The sequence below is a fragment of the Lepisosteus platostomus genome, chromosome 20 (assembly GCF_059453375.1).
Source record: "Lepisosteus platostomus isolate fLepPlt1 chromosome 20, fLepPlt1.hap1, whole genome shotgun sequence".
Lineage (NCBI taxonomy): Eukaryota > Metazoa > Chordata > Actinopteri > Semionotiformes > Lepisosteidae > Lepisosteus > Lepisosteus platostomus.
Genome location: NC_142630.1, coordinates 5,086,907 through 5,102,267, shown reverse-complemented (window position 1 = coordinate 5,102,267; position 15,361 = coordinate 5,086,907). Strand labels below are relative to the sequence as shown.

At 41.2% G+C, this 15,361-nt stretch overlaps 1 protein-coding gene across 2 annotated transcripts in view; it reads left to right on the top strand.

The window, feature by feature from the left end:
* plcg2 (phospholipase C, gamma 2) overlaps window positions 1-15,124 on the top strand; it is a 48,650-nt gene extending 33,526 nt beyond the window's left edge. For both annotated transcript variants that reach the window (XM_088614508.1, XM_088614507.1), the window contains exons 19-33: window positions 84-203; window positions 1,486-1,666; window positions 3,279-3,347; window positions 3,844-3,953; window positions 4,505-4,601; window positions 5,065-5,131; window positions 5,986-6,155; window positions 7,890-7,992; window positions 8,703-8,909; window positions 9,924-10,063; window positions 11,175-11,289; window positions 12,241-12,408; window positions 13,318-13,406; window positions 13,867-14,057; window positions 14,621-15,124. In XM_088614508.1, coding sequence (XP_088470634.1) covers window positions 84-203; window positions 1,486-1,666; window positions 3,279-3,347; window positions 3,844-3,953; window positions 4,505-4,601; window positions 5,065-5,131; window positions 5,986-6,155; window positions 7,890-7,992; window positions 8,703-8,909; window positions 9,924-10,063; window positions 11,175-11,289; window positions 12,241-12,408; window positions 13,318-13,406; window positions 13,867-14,057; window positions 14,621-14,663 — 1,870 coding nt within the window. In that variant the 3' untranslated portion in view covers window positions 14,664-15,124. The remainder of the gene's footprint in view (window positions 1-83; window positions 204-1,485; window positions 1,667-3,278; window positions 3,348-3,843; window positions 3,954-4,504; window positions 4,602-5,064; window positions 5,132-5,985; window positions 6,156-7,889; window positions 7,993-8,702; window positions 8,910-9,923; window positions 10,064-11,174; window positions 11,290-12,240; window positions 12,409-13,317; window positions 13,407-13,866; window positions 14,058-14,620) is intronic.
* Window positions 15,125-15,361: the final 237 nt, after the last annotated feature.

Below are 15,361 nucleotides of genomic sequence, written 5' to 3'. Positions count from 1 at the left end.
TTGCTTTGTGCAGCTCCGGTAATCTCACAAACGCGAGAGGGATGATGAAACGTGCTCCTGATTGTCTGTTAATTCTCCGCTAGGTGGTACTACAACAACCTGAGCCGGGGGGAAGCCGAGGACATGCTGATGAGGATCCCCCGTGATGGAGCGTTCCTAATCCGCAAGAGAGAGGAGCCGGACTCGTTTGCCATCACTTTCAGGTGAAATCCCCATTCTCTTGCGACGCAGATGAGATGATTTACCTTATTCTCGGTGAGGGCAGATTTCTCATTTGCTGTCTGTCATGGTTCTGCAGATTAAAAGTAGACGATGATAATCCCATGATTTACCAGAGGAAATGCCTGGCTATATTTACACACACACGAAGCAAGAAAAATATGGTACTTTCCATATTACTGTGCTATCATTCATTTAAAATAATCTACTGACAAGTGCTACATAAACTGTATAAATTGGAAAAGGCCAAATGCAAGACGATTCTGATTAAATTCACCACACCAGCTGCTTTTACCCTTTACTTTAGATATATTTCTTTTTTAGATGTTAATACTTCATTTGTAGAAATAACACTCCTCTCTTTTTCTTCATTGATGAACTAGCTGGGTCAGAAGACCTTAGACCTTAGTAGCTGTTGCTTCAACTGGACAACCTACATATGAGTTATGCTATTACTTTTTAACTAAGAACTCACATGATCACTCATTCCTTCAGTTTTCCCCTCTCACCCCTTTCATTAGTCCTGTAGGTGAAACCTTGACTAAATGCTACAGTTTTAGCCACCTGAGGCACATGGTCATCTTACCTCCACCTGCCTCCCTTCTCCAGGAGTCAGTGTAGTATTCAAGGTCTCAAAATCAGATTTAACTGACATTTTATGTCTGAAGGACCTGGTTACTCCATGAAACTAGCCTGAAAACTCCAGGAGAGTCCCAGCAAGAAAAGTGGGATACGTTTGCTGAATGAACAAATAATTTCTTTTTTAGCACTACATAAATTAGACAGTTTTCGCATTTCAAAGTGAACACCGTCTCCTTTTACAAACACACATGACAGTTAAGTTTTTGTGCAGATTTAACGTAAGAATATTTTTCCAAATCTCTAAATGTGAAATAACTAAAAAACACTTCAATCTGGATTGAAGTTAATCAGACTAACAAAGGCGAGCTGCAAAATCTTGTGCAAGATTGACTTTTTAAACTCCAAACCTCTAAATGTTCTGAACTTGACTTTTTTAAGTGAAAGACGTTGTTTCTGTTTTTTTTACATTCTTACGTCACCAGCTAGCCTTGCGCCTGTCCATTTTTACAGCCACTTTCTTACAATGGGGGGCAGAGAGTCTGCTGGGGCAAACATGAGACAAACTTTGTTAAACTTGCAACATGGAAATGAAACACAGTCTCAGCGGATGTTGGAAGAGGGGAAGCATGCTGTGGAAGCTGCAGGCCTTGCTGTGCATGTGCTAATGGAATGCTGTGATTCCAGGGGGGATGGCAAGGTGAAACACTGTCGGATTCAGAGAGAGGGTTCCATGTTTGTCCTGGGCACCTCGACCGAGTTTGAGAGCCTGGTGGAGCTGGTGAATTATTTCAGGACCAAGCCTCTATACCGCAAAATTAAACTGCGGTACCCTGTAACCGAAGAGCTGGTGAAGAGGTTCAGTTCGGTAAGTACCCCTGACTCAGACCCAGGCCAGCTGGTCTGCCTGTGGCAAACCGTCTCTTTTGTACCACAAAGGCCACTTTGTGCTGTTTCGTGCTCTAAAAAACACAGCAGGGGGCCATGACCAACAGAGTTCACTTTTTATCGTTTTTTTTTCTTTGAGTTTCTCAAATTCGCTTTTCACTACTCAAAATTGCATAGAATTTAAAATGCTGGCAGAATCGGAAAGTGCGTCCATCTGTTTTCTAAATGTGCTTTGTCCAGTTCCGGGCTGTGGGGGAGCCAGAGCCTATCCCTGCAAGCAACAGGCACAAGGCAGGGTTCACCCTGGACAGGATGCCAGTCCATCATATACAGCAGAACACACACGGGCACAAACACTTGCACAGCGAGGCCAGTTTTCCCAGAATCCAATTAACCCGTCTTCCTCTTGGAGGAAATGGGAACCTGGAGAAAACCCACATGAACCCAGGAAGAACATACAAACTCTACACAGACAGCACCCCATAAATCGAACACAGGGCCTCGGTAAAGCATCAATGCTAACCTCTCCACTAGTGTGCCACCAAAATTGAAAGTAAATGAAAAAATTAAAATTATTCACATGAATATTGTAATATCCATTATTTCCTTCTTGAGTATTTTGCCAGCATTATTTTAGAGACATCCATCTCAAAAGCTTTTACTCAGATTTTATTTTACCACAGTACAATGTGATAGCACAGGGCTATAAAGTTCTGAAGACTTTATAACGTGCTAGTTACCAATCCCTGGCTGCAGACTCAATAAAAATTGTATTAATGATAAATCTTTCCAGAAATGCCTGTGCATCACTGCAGGAAACAGGATTTAATCAACATTCTAGAATTAATTACTTTCACAGATATGACAGATTTCAGTTTTTCTTAGCAAACATGCCACATAATCCAAAATAAATCAATAAATAAATAAGATTGATTTTTATTGCATGTTAGAGAGGATAGCAATCAATTCCTGTCTCATCAGTGCCTTACAGTATCTAGCACTTTGTTCTCCATCTCCCAAGCACAGAAACATGGCTCAAGAGGTGAATACCCGTCTCATTCATTTTTTCAGACTGATCTACAAGATAACATAAACCTTCACTCCTTCCATTTCTGTTCTGCTAATAAATACGAATACTTACCAAAGTACCAATACTGTACCTCTACAAATACTCTACAGACCTTTTGTAGATCATGCTGAAATTTCCAACTAAGGCTAGAAAAATTAAATTGTACCTTTTGAATAATTACAGTATGCAGATTTCAAGAATACTCTGAGATTTTGATTGTCTCTGATTTCAATTAGAAGAATTATTGTTGGTGTTGATGATTATTATTATTATTGACAAGGCAGTGATTTTGAAGTTACAGTACCTGTTGTTATGCATCCGTGTAAAATTTCCAGGACATCCTTTTTGGCCATCAAGCAGTAAGGTTGTGAAGAAGACACTTAAATAATACTATGACAGGATATCATTATTTCTAGAACTTTCTGACAAACTGTGCTGTACCCTACTGTTACTGTGGTTTGGTTGGTGTTGAAGTGGTAAGCACTAGCCTCATTTCAAGTCAAATTTGTGCTGTGTCTGACAGGAGAGAGATTCTGCCTCTCTGTATGAACTCAAGATGTACGTGCAGCCCAACGAAATTGAACCCTCTTTGGTAAGTTAATTTTCGATTAATGGTAGAAATGAAATGCAATATATTTCTGTGAGCAAAAATCACCGTAGGTTAATTTCCAATGGCTGTTTATTCATTCTCATTTTCTTTCCACTGTCTTTGATGGTGTGTGTGAATATTGTTTCCCACATTTTAGTATCTATTTTAGCATTTGCAAAATATTTTTCCTTGTCAGAGACCATGCATTTGCTCTCCCTTTAGATGCAGTGCATTTATTTTAGACATAAACTATCAAGGACAGAAGTGTTTATTGAATTGTTTCTCAGTGGTTGCAGTTATCTGCTGTGCATGACCAGTAGCATCAGGTGCCAAGAAACGGGCAGAGGTGCTTTTGGATTCATTGTGAACTGGTTTCAAAACCGAAGAGCGATTACAGGACAAAAGAGAGAGCATCTCCCGCAAAAGCTGTTTAAAACTGCTGCACAGATCCCCGCTATATGCCTATTGCTGAGGTGGCTCGTCTCTTTCCCCCCGACAGCCCAAGAACACGGTGAAGGCACTCTACGACTACAGAGCTATGCGATCAGACGAGCTGAACTTCTGCAAGGGAGCTCTGATCCACAATGTTGTGAAGGAAGATGGCGGCTGGTAAGGGAACAATAAAAGTTGTTTCAGTCTCACTTCATAAAAATTGAGGCCTAAAACTAAATGCAGAGCCAGAAAATCAGCTTGTCTGTGCTACAATTAAGCTTTTCTTCTAAGCTTGAGCCAGGTATGCTTGCTTGGGGATTCTGTGAAACTGGTTTTAGTAATAATATCAATAGTGAATTCTGCCTATGGATTAGCATTAGCGCAGTCATTTCCACTTTGCCAGATTACATACCTTGGAAATTAGTGAATTGCACAGGGCTGGTGATTTTTCATTCTTAGACTGATGGTCGGGCTGATTGGGTGGGAATTTCTCTTCTTGTATGCTTGCCTCCCAAAAGGTAGACTTTCGACTGTCAAGGGAAGCATTCCACTATATAACAATATACTGTAGGAGCGCTTCTGATTTTTTACACAGGAAAATAGTATATAGAACTGTAATGCTGAGGTGGATGGATTTGGGCAGTGCACTTGCAAATTATTTATCAGATTGACTTAACAGGGTGGCCTTGTGGATGTTGTGAACATGATCATTTTCAATGTCCCTGCAGGTGGAAAGGAGACTATGGGGGAAAAGTGCAGTTGTTCTTTCCTTCAAACTACGTAGAGGAGGTTTCCAACAATAACAATGCTGAGCCAATAAACCAGGTGAAGTTGGGCAGGGGTTCCCATGCCTTTCAAAAGCAAGAGACGAGAGCAGGTGCATTCTGGGTTTGATATTGGGACGAAGAGAGAAAGCCTCTTGCACTCATACTGTACATGCAGTCCGGTTTGGTTTTACCAATGATACTTTCATTGTATTGTAAGTAGGTCAAATGCATTTTAAAGGATTTATGTATTTTCATATAACATTCTGTAGGACACTTCAAATTGATTAAAAGGTGCAGCATTGTACATAAGCACAAGTGTTTAAATAAGCCGTTTTGTGATTGATATTACTGAAGGCTGCTTTAGGAAGATATTTTTCCAGGTTTTAAAGCAAAGTTTGAGCTTGTGGTTGTCCTGACAGGAACTGCAAGTAAAACCAGACGCACAGCAGAGAGACAATGGTAGGAAAGTGGACCTGAAAATAGACAATTTTGTAAAAACTACCTTTCGTTGCTTTGTGCAGGTCGTGGAAGACAACCCTCTTGGAGAGCTCTGCAAAGGAATAGTGGATCTTTCCAAATGCACCGTCTGTAAGAACTTACTTAACTTATCTTTCATCACGCTAGATGTGTTAAAAGGCACTTTCACAGCTGCATGCAAGTGACAGTGACCATCACATCAGTTCTTCCCTTGGTAAACGCAACACAAAATGTAGAAATTCTAACAGCAAAAGTTTCAGTTGCTTTTACTTCACTACTACGCTAGAGATGAGCTTTATTGACTTGAAAGGAAAATGAAACACGAGGGTGTTTTGAAGACTTTCAGCCTTTGACAGAGTGGAAATATAAAATGTTTAGTAGGCGTATTAGTGGAGCTCTGTCAAGCAGTGAGGAACTCGATCCGTCACTTTGGGTGACCTTTAAAAGTGCAGGCTATATTTTTCGGAAATAAGAGCTCTGCCTTTGATTCTTGGAAGACGGGGACCCATTCAAACCCAACGGGAAAACTGGAGGTGTATTGTTAACATTTGCCACTGCTGAGCTGGTAGATCACGTTGATTGGGAACAGAGTTCTGAGTATTGTCAGGACTGTTCTGGCAATAGAAAAGGCAAAGCAAGACCAAGAAGCTTGAAATTGCCCCGCTGAGCAATATTTTAATGGTTTCCTTCAAACAACTAACAACCTGAGTTAGACAACCATTTGAATAACATGGTGTGAATAAGGCCTTTGAAGTGAAAGAAGTTTTTGGCCCCCTGTCTTGAAATATTTTAAAGAAAATATTAATTCCAACATGCCTATTAATGGACATTATGTGGATTTTCAAAAACAGGGTGAGTCAGACTTTACAGTGCAGGTAAAGGTTTAGAGACCTGTCCAGAAGACAGTGCAAATTTCTGTGTGAAGCTCAGCCGATGCCTGACCGCAGCCTGTACAACGACAACAGGTAAAACACAGAAGAAGAAGAATGGGATGCAATTTCTGCTCACCATCGAAACCAAGGAGGAGGAGGGTGTGCAGCCCTTCGACGTCACCACAGACACTGTGGAAGAGCTCTTCGAGTGGTACACGGTCATCTGGGCAATCACAGAGAATGAGAAGAGCAAACAGTTCAAGGTGAGAGGTACCCAAGAGGTAGTGGTCATATCAGCCCCATAGCTCAGGAAGTCTCCCTTGCCTTGCAATTGTATAGCTTTTTTCTAAAAATTAATTTTGGAAGAAACCATTGTGTCATTTCCAAATCATCCAAATATTAAGATCACTTTATTGGCCATATACAATGTCTTTTTCGCAGACCCCAGCTTGCTCTCCATGAGACACACAGACAGGGAGAGAAGCTTGGGGTCAGAGCACAGGGTCAGCCATTTATACGGTGCCCCTGGAGCAGTTGGGGTTAAGGGCCTTGCTCAGGGGGCCAACGGAGTAGGATTCCTCTGCCGTCCACGGGATACGAACCGGCAACCTTCCAGCCACAGGCACAGATCCTGAGCCACAGAGCCACCGCTCAGCCCAATCCTAGTAAGACATTCGAAACCTGGTAGCATCGAGAGACAGCCTGAAACCTGTATTACTCCTGACAAGTATTTGCAGGGAATTAGATATCCCTGAACCACTGATGTTGCATGGCGGTCAAATATGGTTGCTGTTGAAAACACTGACCTGTAATTGTTTTGTAGTGGTGTCTTTGTTGATTAGAAAACTTTGCTTATTAGAATGTGTCACACACAGGAACTTCCTGCTCAACTGGGTGGAGACATTATAGTATTTCACATGTGACAATGCTTAAGCAATCATCTTTGTACACTGTTAAAGTGTAACACAAAATGGTTAGATAACAGATGATTAATATGTTCTCTGTTTTACTTTTTTTATTTTATGCTGATCCACGGAGATGCCTTTTTCGTTAACAGTTTAAGAGGTGATATCAGTAATTAGGGATTTTTAGTTAGCATTTCTGGCCTCTTAAGGTTATAAACTTCTTAATTCATCTACAGTACATCTTTGCCTTTGTTTTGTATAATGTACCACAAATTTCACAAGTAATGATTTACTTCTTTAAGGCTTATAGTATATCCTCTCAATACTAATCCAGTCAACTTCTTTCATAAACTACTTGCATAGTGAGGTGGACCCACAGGTATTTTAAAGTTCCTGTTACTTACAGTATAAAACAGTGCCACTCCTTTTAAATGTGGTAAGCTTACAAGCAACCAAATGAGCTCCATGTAACCCTTATTACGACTGACATTTCTGATTAGTTGTATTGCTTCTCACCATAGTTGACTAGATTTTCAGTCTTTTTCATATGCAGTTTCTTCAAGAGCAGTGTATTCCATTTTATATTTATAGTACATTCTTGCTACCTGCACGTTAAACCCTGCACTTTTCTACATACTGTAAAATGTCATCTCCTGGGTGTTTGCCCAGTGTTGACAATTGTGCACCCTGAAGCAGTGAATTTTGGATAACAGCAGGAGACACTGCAGTTTTCTCTCTTGGTGATCCATTGCAGAACCTGGTTAACACTGGTGTTATATCGCCATCTGGTGTTCAAACTACTCCTGCTTATTCATGCTTTACTTTTCACCTTTCAGTTGCCTCAATACAATATTTCATAATCATCCTGTATTCAGCTAAATGCCAGCTATGCACTAAGTCTCTTATATTTTAAAGGAACGGGGGTCTGTGGTTTAGTTTAGAATCAGGTTTCTGCCTGGTGTCATGCCGATTTCGAGTTTGTTTTTGCGTTTTTCTTGCCTCGCTGACCTGCCTTGGGTTCTGTGTCTTCACGAGGAGGTCCAGAACTGTGCCCGGCTGTGTGCAGTCAGCGCTGTGTTGCTCTCGTTGCAGATGGAGCAGCAGAAAGAGAGCGAGAAGAGGGACCTGGTGGCGATTGAGATGTCAGACCTTGTCGTTTACTGTCAGCCAAGGAGCAAAGACAAGGACAGTTTTGGTAAGTGCTTAATCTAGGACAACCAGCATCACAAATGATCTTCTCGCATGAAGGAAACGCATTAGAGCCACTTTAACTTGATGTGCGCACATATTCATCTAGACAATATACTATAAATTCGGTATTTTGGTCCAATTCTAATATTGCTGACACAAGCTGATGAATATAAATGGATGTTGTGCTTCATATTGGCATCAATTCATGTGACTGTGGGAATTGGAGTCCTGTCAGTAGATCGGCTCTGTAACGGACCAGCTCACTCGCGAGGAATGAACCAGGGAGGCAGCTGAGACTGTGAAGTTGGGGAGGAGGGCGGAGTGCACAGACATTTGGGTATCCAGAGGGTATTTGCATGGGTAAATGGAACAGTGAGATTAGATTTTTGAACAACCGATCAATCAATCACACCATTTAACTTGTTGGGCTTCAGTAGTTTTGTTTTCAAAAGAGAATGTTTTTGAATACTTAGTATTTAATATACCCTAAACCAGTGGTTCTCAAACTTTTTGGACCAAGTACCACCCCTGATCAAACCAAAGCATCCAAGTGCCACCTACAAGTCATCTTCTCATAGGAACCCCAGAAATTCTCAATGAGGTTTTTTACCCAGGTAAAATAAATGAAGTTTATGTAAATGTAAGTTTTTAAAACTACTGCATAACAAACTACCACAATATAGGTAATGAAAGTGGTGGATTTCCTCTCTCCAGCACAGTACGACTACAAGGAAATCCGCTCTTTTGTGGAGAACAAAGCTCCAGTACCCAAGAGGACAGCCAAAGAATTTCTTCGATACAACCGCAAGGCTCTGAGCAGGATCTACCCCAAAGGCCAAAGAGTGGATTCCTCCAACTATGACCCCTACCCTCTCTGGACCTGTGGGAGTCATATGGTCGCTCTTAACTTTCAGACTCCAGGTGATGACTGGCAGTAATAATCGAAAACAGAAGCACATGGGTACAAAGTTTCTCTCAGTATATTTTTGAAGAATGAGCTTGCTCCAGTCCCCAGAAATGTTTATTTCAACGGGTCCTGCTAGATCAAGTAAGATGCCCACACTCACCAGCAGCAGACGTCATTATTTACTGAGCACTTGACATCCTAAAGCATCCAAGAGCACTTCCCAAATAGGAGGGAACTCACTTTATCCACCACTGAAGTGCAGCTCTCTCCTGGTTGATGCACAGGAGCTGTTCTGCTCCACAGCAGATCAGGTGGAGGAGTGAGAAAAGGCTCCAGTTTAATTAAGGGTGAAGGCAGCATGTTGGTGCAGTGATTAACACACTGGGCTTCTGGGTACAATTCCAGACCTGGGATGACCGTGTTTGTGTTTCCTCTGGGTGCTCTGGTTTTCACCCACACTCCAAAAACATACCGGTATGTAAATAGGCTTCTGGGAAAATTGTCCCTGGTGTGAGTGTGTGCGTGTCTTTGTATCTGTCCTGCGATGGACTGGAGTCCATTCCAAGTTGTATCCCGCCTAGTGCCCCATTGCCTGCTGGGATTGGCTCAAGCTCCCCCTTGACCCAGATTTGGAAGGAGTGGTTGGAAAATAGATGGACGGACGAATTAGGGGTGAACTTTGGGTAGACCATATTGTACAAGCCCAGAATGGAATTTAGTTAAAAACACTACTGTAACAAACAATGTGATCATTTTAATGACTGAGTGGACAGGAAGTCAAATCTAAAGGACAGCGTCCCTTTAAGCACAATTCTTCAAACCAGGCTTTTAGTATTAAAGTGACCTGGATACATTTGCTCCATTTTTTTTCTTTTAAAGCACAAGCATTGGATAATGTTATGAAACAACTGTTAAACGGACACACACACAGTATATATCAATTAGCTGTGCCCTCTTCTGTATGATTATGATCTGGTCGCGTTTGTTACACAATAAGCAATTTAAGAAATGTGTCTGTTTAACCTTAGACAAGTACATGCAGCTAAACAACGCCTTGTTCACCCTCAACGGAAGGACTGGCTACGTGCTCCAGCCGGAGATGATGAGAAATGACTCCTATGACCCTCACTTGGAGAGAAGAAACGTCAAGCTCATCATCACTGTCCGAGTAAGGGACTCCTTCATGCAAAGCAGTTCTTCATCTGCTTCATCAGGTCTTTAGGGGTCAATTGGAAACTAAGGCATTCATCCTGTTTGGTTTCTATTACAGTAGGTGATTGATCTGAGGAAGTCAGAGCATCTGTTTCAGCAGAGGAGCTGATTGGCTTGTTGCAGTCACCTAAAACACTTTTAAAACACTTTTTGGTACCGAAGTACCAACTTTGTCATTTTACAGCATCTTAATGCATCGCACATTTTCCAGACATACTGTAGTTAACTATCGGAAAAATCCATGAGGAATGTAGCAGGGCTGTGACGGGGGGGATTCGCAGGGAGTGGGGAAATTCTGAGCAGCTGGCAGCTGCAGAAGTTGGTACAAACAGTGTTGATAGCAGAGACAGTTTAAACAGTTATTGCAAAACTGAACTCATCCCCAGTGTCCACTTAGCCACACAGAGGAGGAGTTACAGGATCACGTCTTTCAATTTGGATGCAATTAAAAATGTTTAACTTGTTTAACTGTCAATTCAAACATTTACTGTGCGGTGCCTAATTATGAGAAGGGCTTCACACCTCATGTATACCAATGGGCTTGTTTTGGTAGCTTACTGTTCTTAAATATTTAATACTTTTTGTTGGTTGAAAGCAATGAAGTATGGATTAATCGGAAACGGAGGGTTTCTTTTTTTACCAGCAGTATATAATCTATCTCTACCCTGAGGCAGTGAAAACCAAAGACATCTGTTATCCAATGCACTATTTTTGTGTGTTTTTAATTGACTTTTTTATGTTGCATTTTAGAAATGACCAGATATGATGGCTGCGATTCTTGACACTGACAAATTTCGAACAGAAGCCATTAAAACCTGCTTACTGCTTACTATGAAACAAATTGTCACAGAGAGGTTTACAGTATAAGTGTTTTTGTCTCAAACATGTAAGCTGGTACGTTCTACTGTACTGACGGTCTAAATGGCTTTATAACCTTTTTCCTAACTGTGCCTTTGATCTCTTTCTCTTTTCTTGGTGGTGTGTCACTGCAGTGCCGCATACCCGGCAGGATGTAACGTAGGCTTGTTCGAATTTGTGGTGATCAGTTTTATCTTGTGTTCTGAAAGGTAATCGCTGCCCGCCACCTCCCCAAACCTGGCAGAAGCATTACCAGCCCATTTGTAGAAATAGAGCTCTGTGGACTTAATGCGGAAGAAAGCAAATTCAAAACGATCGTGAAGAGTAAGTATTGTGAACATTACTATGGTCTTCTTCATCTACAGTATAAACTGTTTCAGATTCATCCCACGACTGTAAGTCCCCTGTTTGAAAATAAAGACTGTACTGCTATTCAGTTTTGACAGTGCCCTCATGAAACACAGCTGTTTGTTAAACTAGTTTTAACATAAATTCCTTACTCTTATATAGTGCTTTTCTGGGCACTGCGCTCATGTGTAGCCTTCATCTGGATGGTGCACCAGCAGCCAAAGTGCACCTGTACGCTCACCACATATCTGCTATTAGTAGGGAGGAGAACAGAGTGATGAAGCCAGTTCATAGATGGGGATTATTAGGAGGCCATGACTGGTAAAGACCAGAGGGAAATTTGGCCAGGACACCAGGGTTACAGCCCTTTTAGATAAGGAGGTTCCTGTTAAGTCTTTTGGTTTATGAGCACAACCATGAATGTTTAGTTTGACTTGGGCTTGAAAGGAAAAATCGGTTAGAAAATGGGTAGATGGATGGAGTATTGCATATATATATATAGTAATATAGTATTATTACTCATTTGCAAAGTAGAACATGTTTGTGAAGATAAAATACAGTAGATGGCTCTCAAAATGAAAAGCTGGCTTAATTACTGTGTGACCGGTTACTGTGCTATTTCTAAAAGAAGCCGATTTATAATGAATAATAATTGTAATTGCTTTCACGTATATCGTGCTTTTTTTCTGCTGATGCAGGCCAGACAATGGCAACATGACGTCTTTCATTCCAGTCCATTGCAAGTCTTCCTTCCACCCTTCGCTGAACCTTTGTCACACTCTTCCTTCCAAGGGTCATTTGAGCAATTAAAGATAGATTCAGTAAGCAGTGTTCTGGCTGTGCGAGTCCTGCACTGTCAGGGACTGGAAGAGTTGAGGGCGTGAGGTGAGAACAGAACCGCTTACAGGCCTGCTCTCTGCCCCTCAGATGACAATGGGCTGAACCCCGTGTGGCCGGCCCCTCCAGAGCCCGTGCAGTTCATGGTGTACGAGCCAGAGCTCACCTTCCTGCGATTCGTGGTCAACGAGGAGGACATGTTCTCTGACCCCAACTTCCTGGCCGAAGCGACCTTCCCTGTCAAGGGCATCAAGACAGGTGGGACTCAAGGGGCTTTTTGGTTTACTTTACACCAAGACACCTCCTGTTAAACTGTAATTATTGCTTTTCACGTGATCTCTGCATCATAATTAAGAGAACGGTGTTCAAAAACACATTTTGAAATGCCTTGATTAATCATGACAGTTTTAAACATAGCGCTTGTCATATGTGAACTGTGTGTCTGGCTATTTAGTGTTGCAGTAGTCTCTATCAGCAGATCTGTTCCAAGTGCTGCGAAAAATAAGAGCACAAAGACAAAACCATGTGAAACGCGTACTGTACAAAGTTAAACAACCAATCACTGTTCAACCAAAATCCAAGAAGAACAGCTAACACTATATATAATTTACTGTGTTTTTTTTACTCAAACCAGACCAGTCACGTCAAACGAGGCATCCCGTTCTCAAAAACAAATGCTGAAATCCAGACCTAAGACAAAAAATAGATCCAGATTTAATGTGGCACACAACATTAGTAGATACAATTTGATCTAAATAATCTGTCTTTTGGGGGGGAAAAGGGCTGACTTGTTTTAGCCTTGCTCTCTAGTGCAATCAAGTACGCTCATGCAGCAGGGAAAATTTGCCGAAAATTCACATTAATTGTCTAGATCCCTGTATAAACGGGTTCCAAAGAAGACAGCACCTCTGTTTCCCTGCTTGGCATCTCTGAACCAAGATCTGCATAATATTATTATTGCTCACACCTGAAGAAGGCTCCACGGCTGAAACATTGTGTTTTCTTTTCAGCAGGGAATAAACCTATTACTTGTTCCTTTGCAGCCTGCGCATGCTGACGCAGCTCCCCACCCAAACTACATAATATTATTATTAATACAAGCCAGCAGCAAGGCTTCCCTTCAAGCTCTGCTGGTTGTGCTAAACTCCACTGGTGTTCTCTTGCTAGGATACCGATCTGTTCCTTTGAAAAACGGATTCAGTGAAGACATTGAGCTCGCTTCTCTTCTGGTGTTCATCGATGTGCAGCAGGTGGAGGTAAGGCTCTCTGATGAAAAGAAAAGAAGATAATTACGATGAGGTGTTAATATCTGTTATTTTTATAACAGCAGCCCAGATAGCTCTGTTCTTTTAAGGGAGTTTTAAAAGAAAGTTACAAAGGAGGTCAAACTCTAATCTCACCCAGTTCTGCCTGCGTATGTACTATATGAATACTACTGGGTGTCTACCTCACATTGCAGTTATCTTTGCAACTATTTTTTGTTACCTTAAGTATTAACAGGACAGTGTGCTCAGATTACATTTTCAGGTGGGAGCCAAAACTCATTTGTTTTGCCTCAATAAATGTTCAGGCATAATTTCATGAACGAAAACAACTTTTTTTGCTCATTAGAGGTCAGGAAGCAAATGAAATATTTCAGCAGTCTTAATGTTAGACTTCATGTTTTTTCCCCCCCAAAACCCTGCTCTCTCATTATCCTTTTCTCTTCACATCCAGAAAACCGAAGAGGAGCTCTACCTGTCTTGTAGCCAGCTGCGGAAACGCCAGGCGGAACTGTCCAATGAGCTCTTCCTCTACGACACTCATCAGAACCTGCAAAAGGAGATTAACAGCCGCGATGAGCTGATGAAGGAGTTCAGCACCAACGAGAGGCAACTACACAAGATCCAGGACACCTGCAAGCAGAAGTATGCGTGATGCACACTTAAAAAAAACTTCCAGCAGGTGGCGCGAGTGATATTGCTTTGTACCCGAAAGCGAGAGCATCAGATAAATATGGGACATACAGTAACAGTTGCCATCCTGTGGTCTCTAACCTGTTTTTCTGTTTCCTTCCAAACCTTTGGCAGTTATTGTGAAAGGTGGAACTGAAGCTCTCAGCTGGCATCCACTGACCCAAACATTTGCTAAAGCAAATAACGTTCCAAACCAAAGGACACTGTACATAGTGAGAAAGAAGAACAAGTGTAAAAATACAATAAAAAATACATCAGATGAAATGGGGATTTACTGTAAGACAATCAGACATAGGCCCTAGTAAAAACTGTGTTTTTAAGATTTGAAAAGAAACCAGGAATTTGTCTCTCAGAAAGTCGGAGCAAGGGCGTTCCATCAGCGATGAGATTGAGAAGCTGTGGGCTGATTCACACTCACAGCTGTCTCCACATTTAAGTTAGAAACTTCACTTTCTTAATCAAAATACAAAGCATACTCATCTTCCGTCTCTTATTTTTCTCCTTTTACGCGTAAGGATGAAGGAGAAAAAGATCAACAACAGCAAATTCTACTCGTGAAACCAGGGTTTTGCGCTTCGTCCTCAACGCGAAGCGACTTTGAAGATTTGGCGTTGGCCTGGACTTGGACTTCCTCAGCACCTCGGTGGCTGAGGTGCCTTTGACCAGCTGGATCACATCACACACAGGATGCGGACAGACAGTGTGGTTTGCTGTTATCATGCTGTTGATGGTTGTTTTTTTACTGTTTAATTTGTGCTTGTGTCTTATTTATATTGATGCAACGTCTTTGCCAAACTAATAACGCGATATTGTTCTTCAGGAAAAATAGGTAATATTAGCAGGATTTTTTTTTTGTCTGCTTCTAAAGCACATCCCTTATGGCTCTTGTTTCTGGGCTGTTTTAATTCAGTATTCAATATGCTGTTTTAGAAACCAGGGTGAAAGTGTACACTTGTTCAGAGACAGGTTTTTTATTCTTCAAGTTTTATTATTTGAATAAAAGTCTTTATTGAAATCTTTTCATTCTTCCAAAGTGTCAATATTTCCTCTGATGATGTTTTCATTTTTGGTTAACTGTATACAGTACTGTTGCAGATATGAATATACGTTTTTATATACAGTATAGCAATTGAGCAACACAAAGTCTCTGTAAATAGTGAAACTCAAATAATTAGATAATTATTTTTCCTGTTTTGGCTGATGCTTTTGTTTAAAATTTTTATAGAACACAACAACTGAGCAACACTTGTGATTTT